Source organism: Triticum dicoccoides, chromosome 1A, assembly GCF_002162155.2.
Source record: "Triticum dicoccoides isolate Atlit2015 ecotype Zavitan chromosome 1A, WEW_v2.0, whole genome shotgun sequence".
In the NCBI taxonomy this organism is placed as follows: Eukaryota; Viridiplantae; Streptophyta; class Magnoliopsida; order Poales; family Poaceae; genus Triticum; species Triticum dicoccoides.
This window is the reverse complement of record NC_041380.1, coordinates 46,521,515-46,543,094: the sequence shown is the minus strand read 5'-3', so window position 1 is coordinate 46,543,094 and position 21,580 is coordinate 46,521,515. Positions and strand designations below refer to the sequence as shown.

General features: G+C 43.5%; 2 protein-coding genes and 1 pseudogene across 8 annotated transcripts; 2 read left to right on the top strand and 1 right to left on the bottom strand.

Annotated features, from left to right (window-relative positions):
- Positions 1-6,370: 6,370 nt before the first annotated feature.
- LOC119362143 lies at positions 6,371-8,705 on the top strand. The gene is made up of 4 exons (XM_037627343.1): positions 6,371-6,527; positions 7,062-7,159; positions 7,505-7,719; positions 8,168-8,705. The coding sequence occupies exons 2-4, from the start codon at positions 7,067-7,069 to the stop codon at positions 8,454-8,456; spliced, it is 597 nt and encodes a 198-aa protein (XP_037483240.1). The 5' UTR covers positions 6,371-6,527; positions 7,062-7,066; the 3' UTR covers positions 8,457-8,705.
- A 489-nt stretch (positions 8,706-9,194) lies between these two features.
- Positions 9,195-16,002, bottom strand: LOC119350909 (annotated as a pseudogene).
- Positions 15,996-19,806, top strand: LOC119362102 (transcription factor IIIA-like). 7 transcript variants are annotated; one of them, XM_037627303.1, is made up of 7 exons: positions 15,996-16,109; positions 16,232-16,405; positions 16,512-16,664; positions 18,370-18,649; positions 18,759-18,994; positions 19,096-19,239; positions 19,354-19,806. In XM_037627303.1, exons 2-7 carry the CDS (start codon positions 16,232-16,234, stop codon positions 19,516-19,518), a joined length of 1,152 nt encoding a protein of 383 aa, XP_037483200.1. In that variant the 5' UTR covers positions 15,996-16,109; the 3' UTR covers positions 19,519-19,806. The 7 variants fall into 7 exon arrangements, with proteins under 7 accessions (XP_037483200.1, XP_037483195.1, XP_037483228.1 ...); XM_037627298.1 differs by having other exon boundaries at positions 16,227-16,405; XM_037627331.1 differs by lacking the exons at positions 15,996-16,109; positions 16,232-16,405 and adding exons at positions 16,925-17,057; positions 17,732-17,861 and having other exon boundaries at positions 16,526-16,664; positions 19,354-19,788.
- Positions 19,807-21,580: the final 1,774 nt, after the last annotated feature.

Here is a 21,580-nt window from a genome sequence, read left to right as displayed (position 1 = left end):
AACTAGTTTATTTAGGTATATGAGATTTGAACTAGTTCAATAATTAATATAACTAGTTTATTTAGGTATATGAGATTTGAACTAGTTCAATAATTAATATAACTAGTTTATTTTTAGTAAGAAAATTTAGGTATCTGAGATTTGATGATCTAATTAAAATATTATTTGTTAATGAGTTTTTCTGTTTATTTAATTTTTTATATATTTTGAGTTTATATAAATGTTAGATTAATGTCGAATGTTAGATGAATTAGATAGAAAAGTTAAATATATAGTAATGTCAATTGTTAGAGATGAATATAGTTAGATATATTAATGTCAAATGTTAGATGAATATATATTTGGCTAGATATTAATTAATGTTAGATAGTAATAGGTGTTAATGTTTCACCTATATGAACATAGGAAATGTCATCTGACGACGAAAAAGATTTTATTATGTGCGAACACTGTGAAGACCAGCGCGGCCTGTGCGACAGAAATTTCCTTGTTGATGGTAGGCGCTTCAGCATCAAGCTGGATGAGACATTCAAAGTTGATACAGTAAGTCACTTATAATTTTAAATTTTCACTATTCTACTAGCGCATCCCCTGCCATGCAAGAATTTTTGTCTTGGATAAGATAGGTTTTAGTGCTATAGATGATATGGAGGTAAAGAGAGTTTACTTGAAGACGGAGCATGGGTGTACTTTCAACGTCAAATTATATAATGGAGACACATACACCCATTTTGAATGCAAAACTTGGCAAGCACTATGCAAGGCTTATGCATTTGAGCCTGGTATGGTTGTCACCTTTGATATTCGTCTGAAATATGATATTGAAGGTAATATAGACATCTGGGTTGATGTGCAAACGCCTCCAGCTCTACCATTATGTGAGTTTTTCTCAACCATGCATGCATATGTTTATGTCTTTGATACAGTTTATTTAAAAATAGTTGACAACTAATTTGTATTGTCAGCTTATTTCGGTTCAAGCAAACATGTCCAGCGCTTGGTAGACAGGACCTACTACTGCCCCGGGGCTCAACTAAACTGCGAGGAGATAAGTCATTATGTTTCATGGCTTGAGGATCTTAATACTGTCAAGATAAAATTTTTTCCTGAACTTAGAAATGTTAGTACTCAAAACGTGCGACCAATGGTGATCGTATTGAACTACGGTCACATCTATAATCGAAAGATGGTAAGATTTTAACTATTTGTCCTTAATTAGTGCATCTTTTGCATACATTATTTTTGAAGCTAAACTTTCATTGCTTAGTATATTAATTACTATACGATGTTCTTCAACAGGGACTTCTGATGACAGTTGTGCCTCAGTGGATCGAGACTAAAGGTGACATGTCAATGGTTAGCTTACGGCCAAGATATCCTACATTGCACATGAGTGCATTCAGGATTTCTGAAAGCGAAGAATGCTTAATAGTGAAAGATTGGAGCAAAATTGTTAACGATCGCAGAGAAGTACTAGGGGGCAGCAAGGAGAAGCGCAACCCAAGATTAGGAGACAGATTCATCTGCATGCTCCAGTATGATGAATCAGGAGAGCTATACATGTTCTATGCTATTCTACCTGAGAGGGAGCAGCACTAGTTCATGCTCTTAATTAGTGTCTCATGTCCGTGTCCTGAACTTCGATGTTGGTGATGATTATGTTGAACTCGATGATATCTTTGCTTCTGTTACAAAGTGAATGTTTCATCTTTAAGCTAGCCAGTGTTGGTGATGATTAGATAGCTAGCGGTAATGACTATGATGATTAAATAGTGGTAATTAGACGACTACGATGATTTTTAGCTAGCTAGAGTTTATTTATTTATTTATTAATATGCGATGATGATGATGATGATGATGATGATGATGACGACGACTACAACTCATTATAATGTAAAACAATCCTAAATTAAATTGATAACACAAATTTAATTGAAAAATACAAAATAAAACAAAACCCCACAAACATTTAGTACCGGTTGGTGTTACCAACCGGTACTAAAGGGCTCCCGGCCCCTGGAGCTGGCTCGTGCCACGTGGTTTCCCTTTAGCACCGGTTCGTGCTGAACCGGTACTAAAGGGGGGGGGCTTTAGTGCCCACACTTTAGTGCCGGTTATGGAACCGGCACTAAAGGGCCTTACGAACCGGTGCTATTGCCCGGTTCTGCACTAGTGGGAGAGGCCCTGGCCTAGAAGACCATAGACCTGTCATGGTGGCTTGGAAAACGGTTTGTGGACCAAAGGATCAGGGGGCTTAGGTGTGTTGGACATGTTTGTATGGAATAAAGCTTTGCTCATGAAGAATATGCATAAATTCTATAACAGAGCTGATATCCCCTAGGTCAACTTAATTTGGGAATCCTATACAGTAATGGAAGGCTGCCTGGAACTCATGTGGAAGGATCTTGTTGGTGGAAGGCAAATTTGGGCCTGGTTGATAACTTTAAATCCCATGCCAGGTGTCATGTGGGGAATGGAAGGAGTGTGTTCTTTTGGTCCGACCCTTGGCATACTGGGTGTCTTCAAGTTATTTCCCCTCATCTATTTTCTTTTGCCAATGATCAATGGCTCACAGACCATAAGGTGCTTTAGCATGAGTATCTGGAAGATCTTTTTCACTTACCACTTTCTACTCAAGTTTTTGGTGAATTTACTCAAATGGAAGACTTGTGTGACTCCCTCTGAAATTCCGATCTTAGGGAGAACACATATATGTGGAGCTATATCTGGGGCAGTGGGGTGTTTTATGTTGCCCAAGCATATAGAGTGATGTTGCTTTGCAAGTAGTACCTCCTCAATTTAAATGGATTTGGAAGTGCTTCTGTCAGTCCAAACATAAGGTTTTCTTTTGGATGCTCCTGCATGATAGATTAAATACCAGGAATTTGCTTTGAAGGAAAACTTTTCACCTAGATTCATATAATTATGCCACACTTTCTTGTATGCAAGAGGAGACACTACAACATTTGTTTTGGACCTGCCCCTTTGTTGACCAGTGTTGGGATTCTGTTTGCCGTGCTAGATCTCATAACATGTTTGTCCTTGAAGCAATTGCAGATGTGGGGCAAAAAATTCAGGTGACATTTTTCATGGAAGTCGTCATCCTGGCTTCTTGGTCTTTATGGATCACCAGGAGATACTTATCTCTATGAGCCCATTCTCTTAAAACATAGGATTAAGAGGAAATCTGATGTGTTGTTCAATGCTTGGTTTGCACGATTGATGTATTTTTGTTTTGTTTCCTTTTTCTTTCTAGGTGTATCATTTCTTTTTTCTTTCTTTCTTTCTTTGGCCCAGCTCAATGTTTTAGACTTTTTGTGCTGCTTTGTTTAATTAATTAATTAAAATTGCTATGGGGGTTTACCCTATTGTGCATAGTCAAAAAATGGCAAATGTGTACCTTCTTGATAAATACCAATGTCAAGTTTTTATTTTCTTGTATTTTATAAAGAGGGGCATGACAAGTTATTTTTTTCCTGAAATTGCCATGTGGTTTCCCCCTCATTGGAAGTCTTGTTTCATTATGTTCATGTCAAATGTGCCTAGCCCCTAGCAATTCCATTTAATACCTAATTGATTTTTTAAAGCCATGCATGGCAACTTCATGATGAATAGCAGGCAGGCAATTTCTCAAAGCTATTTGATGATAATTAGGCCATTGCAAGTTCCAATCCTTGTTGTTGGCCACTATCTCCACTCTCACATGGCAAATTTCATTCAAGTGCATACTTACTTTCTCGGACTTATGTGTTGGAAATATGCCCTAGAGGCAATAATAAAATGGTTATTATTATATTTCTTTGTTCATGATAATTTTCTATTGTTCATGTTATAATTGTGTTATCCGGAAATCGTAATACATGTGTGAATACATAGACCACAACACGTCCCTAGTGAGCCTCTAGTTGACTAGCTCGTTGATCAAAAGATAGTCATGGTTTCCTGACTATGGACATTGGATGTCATTGATAACGGGATCACATCATTAGGAGAATGATGTGATGGACAAGACCCAATCCTAAGCATAGCTCAAAGATCGTGTAGTTCGTTTGCTATAGCTTTTCCGAATGTCAAGTATCATTTCCTTAGACCATGAGATTGTGCAACTCCCGGATACCGTAGGAGTGCTTTGGGTGTGCCAAACGTCACAACGTAACTGGGTGACTATAAAGGTACACTACGGGTATCTCCGAAAGTGTCTGTTGGGTTGGCACGAATCGAGACTGGGATTTGTCACTCCGTATGACGGAGAGGTATCTCTGGGCCCACTCGGTAATGCATCATCATAATGAGCTCAATGTGACCAAGTGGTTGATCACGGGATCATGCATTACGGTACGAGTAAAGTGACTTGCCGGTAACGAGATTGAACGAGGTATTGGGATACCGACGATCGGGTCTCGGGCAAGTAACGTACCGATTGACAAAGGGAATTGTATACGGGATTGATCGAATCCTCGACATCGTGGTTCATCTGATGAGATCATCAAGGAGCATGTGGGAGCCAACATGGGTATCCAGATCCCGCTTTTGGTTATTGACCGGAGAGTCGTCTCGGTCATGTCTGCGTGTCTCCCGAACCCGTAGGGTCTACACACTTAAGGTTCGGTGACGCTAGGGTTGTTGAGATATTGGTATACGGTAACCCGAAAGTTGTTCGGAGTCCCGGATGAGATCCCGGACATCACGAGGAGTTTCAGAATGGTCCGGAGGTGAAGATTTATACATAGGAAGTTAAGTTTCGGTCATCGGGAAAGTTTCGGGGGTAATCGGTATTGTACCGGGACCACCGGAAGGGTCCCGGGGGTCCACCGGGTGGGGCCACCTATCCCAGAGGGCCCCATGGGCTGAAGTGGGAGGGGAACCAGCCCCTAGTGGGCTGGTGCGCCCCCCATGGGCCTCCCCTGCGCCTAGGGTTGGAAACCCTAGGGGTGGGGGCGCCCCACTTGGCTTGGGGGGCACTCCACCCCCCTTGGCCGCCGCCCCCCTTGGAGATTGCATCTCCTAGGGCCGGCGCCCCCATAGGGGTCCTATATATAGTCGGGGGGAGGAAGGGCAGCCGCACCCTAGCCCCTGGCGCCTCCCTCTCCCTCCCTTGACACTCCTCCCTCTCCCTGAGCTTGGCGAAGCCCTGCCGAGATCACCGTTGCTTCCACCACCACGCCGTCGTGTTGCTGGATCTTCATCAACCTCTCCTTCCCCTTTGCTGGATCAAGTTGGAGGAGACGTCTTCCCAACCGTACGTGTGTTGAACGCGGAGGTGCCGTCCGTTCGGCGCTAGGTCATCGGTGATTTGGATCACGACGAGTACGACTCCATCAACCCGTTCTCTTGAACGCTTCCGCGCGCGATCTACAAGGGTATGTAGATGCACTCCCCTCTCCCTCGTTGCTAGATGACTCCATAGATTGATCTTGATGATGCGTAGAAAATTTTAAAATTCTGCTACGTTCCCCAACATTATGTTTCTGTTCTTTCTCGTTATGTTGTACACACCAATTTTGGCGGTTATTGCAGGTACAATACTCCCTGCATTTGGGGATTATCAGCGCCCTGATAAATTTTTTAGCCGTGGGACATCGGCTCTCAAGTAGAACTCGGCGGCGATTTGGAGTCTAAACCCTAGCCGCTGCATAGGGGAGTTTATGCTCCCTGATTATTGTTGAGTCGGACTCATTGGAAATGTAAAATGCTCGAGATTGGGCGTCCTACATGATGGTTCTAGTCGACTGTTTCCGGAAGGCTTCCTCAATCGGTGAGGTTTCATCCCAACATTGTCCCGTGGGGTGCCAATACGCATTAACGCACATTTTAGCTTGACATGCTTATGATTCAAATTTCCATTTGTGCCTGGAGGGACACCCCCTAGTTTATACCTCATTGTAACTATTCCAATGAAGTGAGACGAATGGCATTCCCTAGAAAAAATTAAGAAAAATTTGCATTTTCTACTTATTATTCCCTTCGTCCAAAATTACTCGTCGCTCAAAATAGATGTATCCAGCACTAAGATACATCCATTTCAGGGACAACAAGGTTGCATGTGTTTTTCAATCCCGAACAATCATCTGATTCTAGTAAATCACAGCGCGCGCTCTCTCTCTCTGTATTGTACTGTACAGTACAAAACAACGGATTCCCTAGAGATCCGAATGGAACGAGATCAGTTAGAACTATTTTCATCCTTTCAGGCGAGATTCAGTTAAAAAGATTCGGTCTTCTTTCTGTAACAAAGGCAAAGATTCTCCCTTCTGTGTTCCCCGTGCTCCCCGGAAAAGCCCAACCGTGCGCCGTCCGAAGCGGCCTCGCCGGGCCCGCCGGGCCCACTCGCAGCCTCACACCGCACACTGCTATATCCGTCCGTGGCCTGTGGGGTGGAGTTGACCACAGACCTTCCTTCCTCCATCCTCCCACCGCCGTGAATTGCAGGAGTGGCGGACGCGCGGGGAGAAGAGAAGAGAAGAGAAGAGAAGAGAGATTCACGCGCGGCGGAGCCCGGCCACCTCCTTCCGACGTCTCCGCCCACGGTAATCCGGCCCGATCTCGATCTTGTCTCCAGTCTCTTCGCGTTGGTTGCCCGGTGGGGATGGGATGGGAGTGGTACACGGACTGATCCATCCATCGGTTCTCCCTCCTCCGGATGGGAAGGTGGTTTCGCCGATCGGCGTCGCTTCTCGGGCTGGCGGCGGGGAGTGGGAGCCGGAATGGATCGGCTGGTGCGACGGCGACGGGTCTCGATAGATTGATGCTAGGAGTACTACCATTTTCGTTGTCCCCCAATGTAATTTCGGATGCGCAGATCCCCTCGGCAACTTATACCCATCCTCATTTAGAATCTGAGAAGGCATGTTATGCTAGTTTATTTATTTGGCGCCAGTTTTATTTATTTGGCAACTGTGGCGCCGGGCGGGAAATGCCGGGGGATATAAGAGGTTGTTGTTATTACTAGCCTAGTTGCATTTACATTGCTGTTGCTATGCCGTCGTGATGACACATTCGTTCGTGTTGCATTGATATTGATGCTGTCTCTATCCCGGCGGTATACGTGCATTGTTACGCAGGAGCCATGGGTTTGACTTCGGCGAAGGGGATCGCCCTCACCGTCTCCTTGTTTGGCCTCCTCGCGTTTCTGCTCGGCGTCATCGCAGAAAACAAAAAGGTTTGTGTTGTTTATATCTGTTATATGATGTATCATACATGCACTTTCTTGTGGAGAGCGCTGACTGAATTCAGTACATGTTCCCGAATATGTTTTTCAGTAAAAAATATTACCACCTCCTTTGCAATAAGATTCATCGCCTGTGAAATTTGGGTCCCATATCAGGACCATAATCAAATTTATTTACTTCACTCCAACAGTCCAACTGTGTATAGGGGAGCATGCATAATCAGACTAATCATGGAAACTTCAAACTGCCTATTTCCTCTTAGCTGACTGTAACTTGTTATGAATCTCTTCTGAATAATTTAACTCGGTGTGAATTTCATTTTTCCATTAATGCAGCCTCCTTATGGAACTCCTATCAAGGGAAAGGATGTTGTCATCTGCAAGTTCCCGAGTGACCCAACGATTGCAATGGGAAGCCTGTCTATTGTGGCACTTGTTTTAGCTGCTTTCATTGGGCACGTTGCCATCTTTTACCCGTACAAGGGCAAGTCGGTTCCTCGTGGAGCGTTATTTCAGAGCACCAGCTTGTCTGTGTTCTTTGTTATTGCTGAGTAAGTTCCCTTTAGCTCTGTGGCCAAGAATATCAGATGGACTAGATGCAATAGTACCTAATGTTCGGATGTTGGTTCATGTCTTGAGCCCTGCCATTTGATGAAGATTAGCTATGCATTGTCAGTCGTTTCATGGACCCTTGTTTCTTTTGATGGTGTACACTTCATAGATAATAAATGCTGAACATTGCCAACATTGTATTTCTTCAGTTAAATGGATTATCCTCTAGGGAATTTATTGAGGCTTAATGTTCAAGTGTTTAATTCTGCCATTGATGGTTGAGGCTTGATGTTCAAGTGTTTAATTCTGCAAGCTGTTATATTTACGTTGCATGACTAATTGAATCATTACATTATGCACACTGCTGTCTCCTGCACTTAATACTAATTTACTTATGGTAATCAAGTTTCACACTGTTCATTCTACTAACTGTTCTTATGAAATCAGACTGGTATCAGCTCTGGCTTTTGCAATGCTGCTCTGGGCAACGATCACGGAGGGTCACCATCGCACCAGTAACGTTCACCACGACATGGATACCCTGTGCCCCACCGCAAAGACCGGCCTCTTTGGAGGTGCCGCTTTCCTGGCCCTTGACGCTGCTCTGTTCTGGCTTGTTTGCCAGATGCTGGCCCTTAATGCGAGGGCCGACTATCTGGATGAGGATGAGGATGAGGATGACAAGGGCGAATATGGCCAGGTTTATGCTGCTGATGCCGATGGCACGAAGGTCTGAGTCAGTTAACTGCAGGATTTCAAAAATAGCACCGTTTAGATATATTTTAGATTCATTATGCGTCTTTGAAAAGGTCGGTTTAGTTCTCCAAAAAATTGTAGATATGCCGTGCCATTCCCGTAGTCGTACATAAGATCATTTCCTCATTCCAGTTTCAGACTTCAGATTGAACGATAAGTTGTGTTCTGGTTTGCTACTTCCCTTTCTGAATTAAAGTATCATGTTATCTGTGAATTTTTTATGTCTGCATTTTGATGTTCAGTTGTTCTGCTATTTGTGAATCTGGAGGTGTCTTCAGATATCAGTGTGTTCAGTGAAATGTACTAACAATTACTTACATTTGACACCATGTTTCTAAGTGAGGTTTGATGAGAATCAAAGAACAGATACATGGACATGCCAGGCATAGTATTGCTAAGTTACACAAATGATGTAGATACCATCATGTCTAGTACAAGCTAAATGTTCTGCTTTAACAACTCACAACAATGGCAAAAAGGGTTCTAAACAAGAAGTATTACAAGGAGTGTATGCTCCCTCCGATCACAACAAGGTCTGAGTCAGTTACATGCCATATTTCAAAGTTAGTACAGTTTGACACCATGTTATCTGTGAATGTTTTATGGCTTGATTTATGTTGTGTTGTTGTGCTATTATGCTATTGTAATTCTGAATGGTGTGTGATTCTGAATCTACGTGTTGCGGTTTGTAAGCAACAAAAATACGTTGCATTGTACAGAATGTAATGGCTGCACATTGAGGAAATGCAGAAAGAAATTACATTTGACATCAGTTTCTACAAGTGAGGGAGAATCAAAGAATCAATTGCTACTCACGGCCGCACCAGGCATAGTATTGCTAAGTTACATGTATGATGTACATACCATCATGCCTAGGACAAGCTAAATCTTCTGAACAGCTAACATCCATGACAAAAACTGCGTCGCAATGGGCGGTCGCCAACTTAGCATCACCTGTCCCCAAAATCTTCTGCTTCAGAAGAAACTTATAGCATTTGGAACTTGTAACTTATCAATTCAGGCATCAGGCATCTATGTCATGCCTTCAGGATCAATCTTGGTCACAATCAGCTTGATTGCTGTCAAATTCACGGACAAATGCAGACTGTTACTTGCGCTGTTGCATTATGCAAGCTTTGAACAAATGGAGTCTGTTGCTTCTTTCTATACTCAGTCATGGCTGGCGGATAGTGAGTGAACCATACTGCATTGAGAGAAAGGAAGCGGCTTATATGTATGTGTTCAGTGCCATGCCATGCAACAAGAATTCCACATTGAAGAAACCAAGATATACTAACATGTTCCCTGCACATAGGCATAATTGCTTTGTTGGATATGTAATGTCTAACAACACAAGTATCATACTATGATCCAACACGAGTTTTCCAACAACTCGTGACATGACCGTCCCATCATTTAAAAAAATGAATTACTAGATTTTGATTGAACGACAACTAGAATGAGTCTGATCTCAACATATTCGAAAAGCAAAGACTGGAAGCAAATCAGGAGGATATGTTATATTGTGCATACTACATGGTGCGGTTCTTGCCTACAGCACCCAGAAGGTTGCTTAAAGTAAGCTCCAGAATTTCCAATAATAATCACTTCAACTAAAATATTGATGGGTGTAGAGAAATCCAAGGCTGCTCATATATTTTACATTATAGGATTCTTGGCAAAAGGATCAGGTCACTGGCTCCAAAATCATACCAGATGTAGAATGGTAGTACATCGACAACTCAAAGTAGTTAAGTACGTACCAGCCTAATTTATGCCAAGCATGCACAAAGCCCTAGCAATCGTTATGAAGCCAAATCCATTTGAGGCGCTTCCTGTTCTTTCAACGGTTAACACTCGCAGATTCTTTCTAGTTAATTTGATCTAAAAGGAAAACAAGGGTATTTGAACTACGAACAAGGATCAGTCAAGCATATAGGGGCCTCTTTGATTCGCAGGATTTCCAAAATGTAGGAATAGACTGGCATGCCACTGTGATACTACAGGATTGTAATGATGTTTGATTGTGCATAGAAAAAGCGTAGGATTCTTTCAAAGAGGTTGGAGTGGATGGAAATTTTCCTATGAAATCTAGTGCAAATGAATCCTTAGGAAAAAAATTCTATGGCTTACAATCTTACGAATCAAACAACCCACGTAGGAAAAATTCCCAAGGATTAGACTCCTCCAAAATTCCATTGAGAATCCTTTGAACCGCAGAAGCCCATTCATGTTTTATCAAGCTAGGTTCTTCAACGTAGTCACATAAACATTCTTTAGTGAGAAAAGGGCAACTTTCTCTAGGTTGTAAATAACATCCGTGTTGTAGTATGACTATCTATGAAAGAATACATCAATGTTAAATTCAATGATTTTACCTTCTCCACGCCATGTTGGCTACTTGTCACGTTCCTCACTTGATGCTTTCCTAAGACTCAATATTACTCCACCGCTAAGACATGTGGTAACAACAGCAAGGGAAGCTTCAGTTGGTATATGATAACCTGCCACAAATCAGCATAATCAGCATGGTCTGTTAATGGTGACAGATCATAGTGTGGAATGCCATGAGTATAACAACTATGATTGCTCACCACAAAAGTCAAAGATCATCTTTGCCCCTATGAAGCCCAAAACGATACCAACAGCAGGCTGGAGAGCACATTGCCAACAGCAATAAGTGACACAAAATAGATAATAGACAAATACGTAGGGATGCAAGCGGGGTGGGCTAGCGGACAATACCATAGTATAATGTAGTGTTAATTTTAAGCAAGTGACGAGAAAATTTTAAACTAATTGATGAGTTTCACGGGACGAAGGGGGTTGCCGCTTGCACCCTTACAAATATGGATATGTTCACATCCTTGACCATCCATGAACCAATACATGCGCATGGGGTTAAAAAAATGGCAGCAAGAAGGCAATCACCAGCCAGTTATCACTACCTGGACAGATCTCGGTGAAAATTCGAATGGTTGGTTTGTTAAAAGTTAAGTGCAAAAACTATAAATGATAAAAATGCATAACTACTGGATATTCTTTATGTATTTAAAAAATAAGTAAATATTTCAAGATACTTTAAAAGAGTAAGGGATATTATGTATTCAATAATAACACTAAATATTTCAAGAAACTTTAGAAGAGCAAGGGACATTTACCTGCAGATACTCCAACTCAGACATGCTCTCAGAAATGAGTACGTAGAGTGACCTCAGGCCTACAGGGTAATTCCGTCATGTTATTACGTTAACACTTCAAAGTGTATTCGGAATGCACAAATCTGCGCTATGTATGAACATTCTGCATCAACAACCATGGTATCCAAGCTGCTTTTTCATGCATCACTTATTTTTCGTTGTATAGTACTCCCCCTGTCTCAAAATATAAGACCTTTTTTTTGACAATATAGGGAGTACATGTGATTACTAATTGCTCAACAGCATAAAAATGATGAAATTACTTGGTCATACATATCAGTTTCTTGTAATTAGAGAAGACAAACGTGAAAATCAAAGACTGCTACGAAGCTAGGGTTAGTGTTACTATTAGGCAATAGCCCCAATGTGTGGCTGAATTAACAGAAGCAGATTTCAGAGATTTAAAAAATACACATTGAGCTATTAACTTCACATTATACAAACTTACAAAGGAAAAATCAATGGAAGAAATAACTTCAAAACCGTGTATAGAAAGCAAGAATGAAAGAACGAAGTCTTACGAGGAAGACAAGTTTTGAAACATACACAAATCAAAAGTCGGCAGTGTAATCCATCACTAATGATGGAGAATTTTAACTTAAAAATGGTCCATTTGTCTATGAAAAGAGAAAAAAAACATAGCACGCAGTTTGTTCATAGGGACAGAAAGAAGATTCACCAGAAATAGCAAAAATATTTGATGACAATATTATAAGTGGGTCTCTTGTCACACCAAAGATTGCTGGTATTGAGTCGACCTACAAACTGAAGATGTTAACCCCCATGCTCGTGGTCCTAAAATGGGAAGAGAAACATCACGCGGGAAATATTGAGAACGAACTTACAGCAAAAGCAATATCACTTAGCTCAATCACTACCAGAGTCAAGAGTAATGGGGTGGCCTGTAAGACATCAAACAAAAAATGACATATTCAGGAACAAATAGCTTTACGAAGTTGAAATATGTCATTGAGATGGTTCACTCAGACACACAATGTTGCTGGTGGCGTTAGCTTTCCGTGCATGCAGAATTAGTAAACCAGTCAAACATTAGTGGAACTGATAAAATTTCCATGTTACAGGACATAGACATATCACATTCCGTAACTAGTTAGTAATAATATCTGGTAACAAGCTTATGCAATAGCTGTTGTCATAATTGGTCATGCTTAAATCGGACATGACTTACTTTCCATATACCATCTTGATTTATCAAAAACCGATCACCGTCATAGTAATCTGATAAAAGAAACAGAAGAGTGAGTTCATCACCCATGCAAACTAATTACTGTAAATAAGGAGTTAAGTTCCAAATGAAATATTTCAAAGTTCGAGTGAGGATCTGGTCATCGTGGCTATGATCTGGAATGGAAAGTGGAGGAGGCTGATAACCTAAATAACAAAAAGGTAAGAAAAACTGAAAATCATTTAGTGGAGTTATTTACCAGTGACAGGAATGAATTTTTGGCATGTTTTCACAATGAAGTTATCAGACAGATCAGATTCTTCCTCGTCTCCAGCAAATAGCTGTCATATGAGTATGGCCGTTAGCATCCACATGTATAGGATATATTAATTAATATACCTGAAGTTACTAAAAAAAATCATATTCCCGTTTTAGAAATTTGAACCAAAACCAGGACACTTATTTTGGATCGGAGGGAGTACTACTTATTGAAGTGCCACTCCATTTAAGCAACCAAAAATTGAATTGGATCTGTGACAACTTACGGACTCATGTAAGAACTAGGTTCGATTGTTATAATATATTACTAGAACAAGAATACCCAATATAAGAAAAGAGGGGGGGGGGATCCATTGCACCATTAGCTGCTCAATGATGGAAGGGTTATGCTTAATAAGTTTGTGCTAAGAGATAGTACATGTAACTAAATTGGTTGAACAAGGTTGTTAAAAGACAGGGATGAGACTATGCTTTTGCCAAAGGAAACTTCGCTTGGGAAAAAGCAAGTAAATCCTTTTAAAGTGCGAATATTTTTTTAAGTGCTAGCATGAACTGCAATGGAGGACTAGAAACTGAGGGCTTTGAAGACTGCTGCACGGTTGGATGCGGATGGTCAAAAATCTTTGTTTGATGCTGGTTATTTTGGCTGAAATATGAGCTGGGCTGGGGGTGCAGATATCTAATAAGTTTGCGTTCATTTAAACCTTTGCTTTCCTAGATCAGCTGATTAGCCTTAGGAGGCGGCAGCTTTAGCTTGCTCTTTTACCTTTTGCACCAGGATGATTTTTTATGCTTTCTGGTCCGTTATCTTATGATAGTGGAACCCGATCCTTTTCTGGGATTGTATGGAAAAAAAAAGTGCTAGCAAGATCTTCTCATAAAGGAAGTTGCCAATGAATAACAGCAAAAGTAAATATGTAAGCGAAAGAAAAATAAAATATGAAAAGCATGACCTCCTTTTTTTAACACAGGAGAACAGTTTTACCTTGTAGGAAGAGAATAGCAGGATCGCAGCAAAAAATAAATTCACCGCTTCAAAACTCTACAGAACATGAGGAACTTATAAGCATTATTACAATCGGATAAAAATAATAATGGCAACATGGGAGAACAACCAACCTGAATGGTAGCTACTCCTAGGATGATCAACACTGCACGGAAGATCACTGCTCCGGCAATACCATAAGAAAGCACCCGATTCTTGTTTCCAATGTCACAGAAAGAGTGAGCAGAAAATCAAAAAGTATATTAGGACTTTGCCTATCACATTAGCTATTAACTGTACCTGGTACTCCAGTGGCACTTTAAAATACTTGAAGACCAGAATGAAAACAAAGAGATTGTCCACCGACAAACTCTGTTCCAACAAATAGCTGTTACATAACAGAACCTGATCACATTGCTATACCTCGAATATAGAAGAAATTAAGGAGAGCTTTTGTAAGAAATCATGTAAAGATATGCAAGGGCGCAACTAAGCAAAGTAGCAAACTAACTTGCACAACCCAAAGTGTGAGCTTACACAGTGCACTGATTGTTACTTTTACTAACCCTCATCCTATTTGTTAGTAGACATTTTCCTACACGGTTATGTCTGAAACATAGCCATGCTTTCATTCAAGCATCTAGTGAAGCTAGTATGCAATGATGCATTCGATTCTCGAATGGGCTCCTATATGGTCTTGAAAATTCTAATGCAAAAAGGAACCACACCTCCAACAGTTGCTAAAACAGCATCAATGTTAAAGATTAGTCGAGATGCATAGCACACACCCTGCAAAATATTCCGATGCCTTCTCAACCCCATCCTTCAAGGCGATGCTAACGCCGAATAAGACTGCAGCGATGACCTGCAACAAGAGAAATTTTCGAGCTCACCTCTCAGCACAAACAGTGAAATATTGTTATACCACCAAAACTAATTTCGACACATCCACATGTAAAGACTCACCACCAGTGCAACTCTTCTGATGGCCGAGTCTTTCGGGGTCACGCTGGCTTCCAGCGCAGGCTTCACGCTTCCATCGTCGACCGTTGCACGCGGCGTGGAACTCTTCTTCTCCACCTCTGCAACATATGTCCAAAAGAGGAAGCTCACGATTAAGCTCACAACAAATATGACCAGTGCTTCAGTGGATAGCTCTGGGTGGTCACTGTACAATCAAAATTGACCTGGAATTCATGTTGAGAAACCATCACAGAATCTCTAGGCTAACAAAAATATCCTTAGGCTCTGAGTGCTGAGTTCTCAAGCAATTCTAATTAAGCTCATGGAGCTTCAAAGATTCCAACCAAGCTAAGCGCAGTGCCCGGAGGAAGCTTGGAGCTAGCAGAGCGGGGGCGGGCGGCTTACCGGAGCCGACGGAGAGGCCGTCCTCCTGGTCGGCCTCCGTGGCGCGCCTCCCCCGCTTCTTCCTGCCCCTCTTCCCGCCGTCGCCGGGGCTCCGACGCGACGCCGCGACCACCGTGAGGAGCCGCCCCGGCGCCGGACGAAGCTGAACCACGTGCAGCCACGGGGCGGAGAGGCGCGGAGGGACGAGCCGCGCGGGGGCGGCGGCGGCGACCATGGCGGCCATCGCCGGCGACGAGGTCGGGGAGAGGCCGGGGGGCGTGCAGCGGCAGTCAGCGTACGGTCTCGCGCCTCAGCCACAGCGGGTGGGAGAGCGAGCCGAGGAAACGGCAGCACACGTTTTTTTTTTTGAGCTGCTGCTGCCCGGCGGGCCAGCAGCCCACTAAAAGCCCAGGAAGACTCACGGCCCGCAGCCCAGCACGAACCCGAAAAGTGAGCCCGGTCTCGGCCCGGTTAGGCTCTGATACTAATTCCTCGACACGTGTCGCTGGCTCTCCATCCTCCTCCTCATTCGGGTAGTGTGCTCGAGGGTTCCTCTTCCTCCACTGCGCCGCCGCGAGCCTCCCGACCCCTCCGTCGCGATTCTGCGAAATCCGGCGGGTTCCTACGCGATCCGAGGTAATTCGACGGCGATTGGTGCCGCTGGAGCCGCCGATTTTGTCGATCTCGGTCGGTTTCTCGCTGTAATCGTTGCTGCTTCGTGAATTTCCTGATGCGAGTTCTGCGACTGGTCAGGCCAGATGGGAGAAGGAGATCCGGAGGGCAGCGTCGTCGGAGCGACGGAGACCTCGACCTCGCCGGCGGCCGCGGCGGCCGCCCCTGTGAGGGACATCAGGCGGTACAAGTGCGAGTTCTGCGACGTCGTGCGCTCGAAGAAGCGGCTGATCCGAGACCACGTCCTCGAGCACCATAAGGTCTAGGACGTCGTGTTGTCTGTTCTTGTGAAAGCATCCGCGCTACTGATTTCTGCGGGAACTGTGATTTGTGGGTGAGCTGAAGTGTTGCCGCTGTGTGCTGTAGGACGAAGTGGATGGTCTGAATGAGTACAACGTAGGTGGTGGTGGCGGCAGTGCGCCGCCGGGCAAGGAGATCGGCCATGATTGCAAGGAGTGCGGCGCGAGGTTTAAGAAGCCGGCGCATCTGAAGCAGCATATGCAGAGCCATTCGCCCGAGGTATCCGAATAGTCCTGAGTTTTAGTTTTGTGTTTCAGGGGATTTCCATGTCATTGGCGCAAGTGATGCATTCTGTTTGGCTGTTCAGTCGGTGCTCGAGAGCAAAATAAGCACCGACGTCTGCTTAGAAGTGGTGTTTGAAACCCAGTTCTTAACAGTGATGGAATCCGTATAGATGATTAAGAGTTGCCGATTGATTGTTTCCAAGCGTGCTTGTTGTATGGTATTCCGAATTGCTGAACTGTGCTGACTTTTTGCAGGCTGTTTAATTGTGTGAAGCATTGGATCCCAAAGAACTCCAAAATGCGAGAGGGCCCTGAATGGACTAGTACCAGGATGGGGAGACCCTCCTGGGAAGCTCCTTCAGGAAGCCTCTTTCACGCCCTTCTTCAGGTTATTCCTTCTTTTGTCAAATTACTTGCTGTTAATTCTTGAGCGTTACATGTGATGCACCCTTATTTTTTCAAAGCTACTGCATGCTCGTGTCTTAGCATCCACCACTTTGTCAACAAATCGTGCCTTCTTGTCAATCATATGCTTGTATGTCATAGTTGGTGCTGCGTCATTTGAGTTATTATACTCGGTATCTAAGTACAATGGCCACTTAATGGCCTTCCATCTATGATCCAATATTTAAGTAAGTAGTTGTAGGATGTGCACATGATAAGATAATATTATATGTTTCATTGAGCATATTTTTATGTGAATGATGGTTATTGTGTTGCCTGAGGTCTAAAACAAATTATCCCTGAAATAATAAAAGTTATGTTCTTTGGCACAAGTCACTTGTCCGTTTAGTTCTGCAGTAATATTCCTTGCAGGAAAAATAACAATTCCCATTTGACAGTGAATTATGTTGATATATTATTTACTACTCCCTCCGTCCCAAAATAAGTGACTCGACTTTGTACTAGCTTTGGTACAAAGTTAGTACAAGCTAGTACAAAGTCGAGTCACTTATTTTGGGACGGAGGGAGTATTATTTGGATCATTTGTTTTATTAGTGTGTGGGTGTACCATTGTTTATTTCTCCGAATTGTGCTGATTTTGGCAGACTACATGTTCAGATATGAATGTGTGAAGCATTGGATCCCAAGAACTCCAAAATGCCAGAAGGCCTTGAATGGACCAGTATCAGGAAGGGGAGACCCTCCTGAGAAGCTCCATCAAGAATGCCTCATTCACGCGCTTCCTCAGGTTTGCTTGTTCATTTGGAACTGCTTTTACCCTAGCCGTTGCTTCTTGTTCCAAGCTCTGTTTATTGGATGTGATGTGTATTTATGTGCTACTTAGCGTTCTCAAACTACTAATGTTTATGTATGTACAATGTAGTATGTATGCCAAAGCTACTATTTACAAATCTAAGACAAGAATTTAGGACGGAGGGAGTACTACTTAGCATTCTCAACATACTAAAATGTGCAGTCTTAGCATGCAGAGTGAATTACATGTAGTTTTGTTTAGTCACGTTGGATAACTGATGCTATTGTACTATTCACGGTGTTACTACCACTTGATGGTTTTGCACCCAAATAGTTCTTTTTTAGATAGTACGTCCAAATCGTTTAAGCATGTGCACAATACTTATGCTAGTGCTGTTGAGCATGTTTATAAATGTATGCATAAACTTATATTATGTCAAGTGAACTTTTCTTTGGATATGAGAGTACTATTCTGATTTTTATCCTTTTCAAAACTGTTGCAGAGACCCTTTGCCTGCCATGTAGATGGTTGCCCTTTCAGCTATAGCAGGAAGGACCATTTGAACCGCCATCTGCTTACTCATCAAGGAAAACTATTCATGTGCCCTATGGAAGGATGCAACCGTAAGTTCAGTATCAAGGGTAATATCCAGAGACATGTTGAGGAATTTCACGAGGATGGCCCTCATTGTGGAGGCAAGAAAGAGTTCATCTGCCCAGAGGCTAACTGTGGGAAGGCGTTCAAATATGCTTCCAAGCTACAGAAACACGAGGAATCACATGGTGAGAAACTGACTTTCTATAAAAATTTCATAGTTATTTTCCTTACTGTAATAAGATATGCTTAGCAATCACAATCTTGAAAGTTGATGATTCAAATCTTATGGTGCAGTCAACTTGGATTACACTGAAGTTATCTGCTTCGAACCAGGCTGCATGAAGACTTTTACTAATGTGGAATGCTTCAAGGCCCATAACCAATCGTGTCATCAGTATGTTCAGTGTGATATCTGTGACACTAAACAGCTTAAGAAGAACTTCAAGCGGCATCAGCGAATGCATGAAGGTTCATTTGTCACTGAGAGGATTAAGTGCAACTTCAAGGATTGCAAGCGCTCATTTTCAAAGGTGTGACTTGCAAGCTCACATGTTGCCTTTTTATGGATTTTATTCTCTGCAATAAATTTCAAAACTGCTCGGTTTTCATTCTCAATAACTTTGAACTTCAGAAATCCAATTTGCACAAGCATATTAAGGCAGTTCATGAGCAGAGTAGACCTTTCACATGTGGATTCTCTGGGTGCGGCCAGAAGTTTTCATACAAGCATGTACGGGACAATCATGAGAAATCTAGTGTTCACGTGCTTTTTGAGGTAAATACAAGGCAACCACCACCACCATATCACATAGTTTACCTCAATATGATGCTCTGTTCTAGGAACTTATAATCAGCATGATGTTCGCAATTTGCCGTCACATCTTGGCAGGGCGACTTTGTGGAGGCTGATGAGCAACTCCGACCTCATCCAGGCGGCCGCAAGAGGAAGCCCATTTCAGTTGATACTTTCATGCGGAAGAGGGTAGCTGCTCCTGATGCTCCGCCTGCTTACAGTGATGGAACTGAGTATCTGAGATGGCTTTTGTCAGGTTGATTTGTCCTGAACTGGAGGAAAGATGCTATGTTTTTTTGGATGATCGGGCATTCTTCTGTACTTTGAAATGTCCGCATTATTATTGTCAATGTTATGTGTGTAGGAGTGTGTATGTATGTATGTATAGCTAAAGGAAATAGATTGGCAATAACAGTATGTACTGTGTGTCAAATAGGGTAGCAATTGGCAAGCAAGTCCTTTTTCTTTTCTTGTTCAACTGTATGAAGTATGAATAAATGAAGATGCGGCTTCCGCTTAAGTAATGATGAACACCTATCGTGTTTTAGATGTATTAACATTTTCGCTTAAAATTGTGTTTTCTTTTGAGTAATGGTTGTATCTTTTCTTATTCTGAAAAAATATGGCAGCGCATATGTTTATGCATATACAATTATGATACAAACATGGCATGTGTATCTTGAAAAGTAAGAAGAATGAAAGTTCCGCTCCTCAAGATGTTGAAAAATGCAGCGATAGGCGGGGGTCGAGGGAGGATCATTCATGCCTTTGGGCATACTATGATCCAGATCTAGCAACAACTTGCCGGAAGGACATGAAGAAAGATCGTGCCAACCACCCCACATACACGTCAAATGTGATGCTCCTTGGTTACGAAACCACTGATCTCCTCGAAGTTGGCACCAAGAACACATCGCCCGAGCGCCGGTGAAAGTGCATCTTTTATACTACTACTATTGGGAATCGGTGATTAATGACAAGACAATTGAAAAGGGGACTAACATTAATCAAGTTTAATTATTTCAAGAAATTAGTCCTCATGTTCGTGTGTAAACATCAATGGTGAGCCCTATTTTTGGTTCTGCAAGTGATTTTCTTCCTAAATCTAGACCAAAAAGCATGTTATATTTTGATACAGAGGGAGTACTTTATAGGTTTTTATTTAATTTGAATCCAAATTGAGTGCAGGACAATCATACTATCAAGAGGGACACATGCAAAAGATGTTAGGTTGAACTCCAAGTAAAGATCATCAACCCAAACCTTTCAAGCTTTCCGCTCCCTCCACTCAAATTCTTTGTTTATTCATAGCCTTGTACTTTGTCGTGCTAAAATATCTTTCTTCGGTACCACCGAGCTATATTTTCTTTGGGATCATCTATGTTAGCTCCGACACGACAAAGCATACATTTTCTCCGATACTGCCGTGCCGATTCTAAGAGCATCTCCAGCCGTTGAGCCCCTTAGGAGGCATTTTTTTCGCCTCTTGGGGGGCTGCCGGCGGAAATTTTAGCCTGGGGATGAAAAGAGTTCCAGCCGTATCCAACCCCAAGCGAGAAAGGAAACAGCGAACCCGTCGTCTAGTCCACGGAGCTGCGCCCCGTCCTCGCCGTGCCACCCCGTCCGAGGCCGCTCGGGGCCAGGCCACAGCCGCCCAGGCCGCGCCCGCCCCAGGCCACGGCCTCGCCGCCGAGCTCGAGCAGCATGAGCCCCGAGCTCCACGCAAGCGGACGCTATGGCGGCGTTGGCAAAAAGAACTTGTCACCAGAGCACAACGGTGACGACGAAGGCCAGCACAGCGACGGCATTGGCGGCGGAGCAGCACAGGCCTACGAGCACCTCTGTTCGTGCCTTGCTCTCCTTCCTCCCCTTCTTGCTCTTGACGAACACCTCATACCTCGCCTTGGCCTCCTCCCGCTCTTTATCGCCTCCCCTCCTCCGCCCCTTCATTGCCGCGGCGAGGAGCCAAAGGGCGCCCTCGCCGCTCACCTCGCTGACGAGTCTGGACTCCTTGGAGCAGGCCACGGTGGTCTCGAAGTTGCACCCGCCCAGCACCACCACGAACTGCACCAACATCTTCGGCCGCACGCTCGTCCGTCCGCGCCCGTCCGCGCCCGCCCAGGCCGCGCCCACTCGCCGGCCGCGCACTCCTGCGTTCCCAGGTCGCGCACTCCCGCGTTCCCAGGATGCGCTTCGCCTACGCGTACATGACACCGACCCCCGCCTGCGATGGAGCTCCGTCCGGGGCGGCGCGGGCTGGCTGGCAGGAGGCCGGGCGCGGCCGCAGATGGCTGGCGGGGTGGCGCGCGCGGCCGGGCGCGGC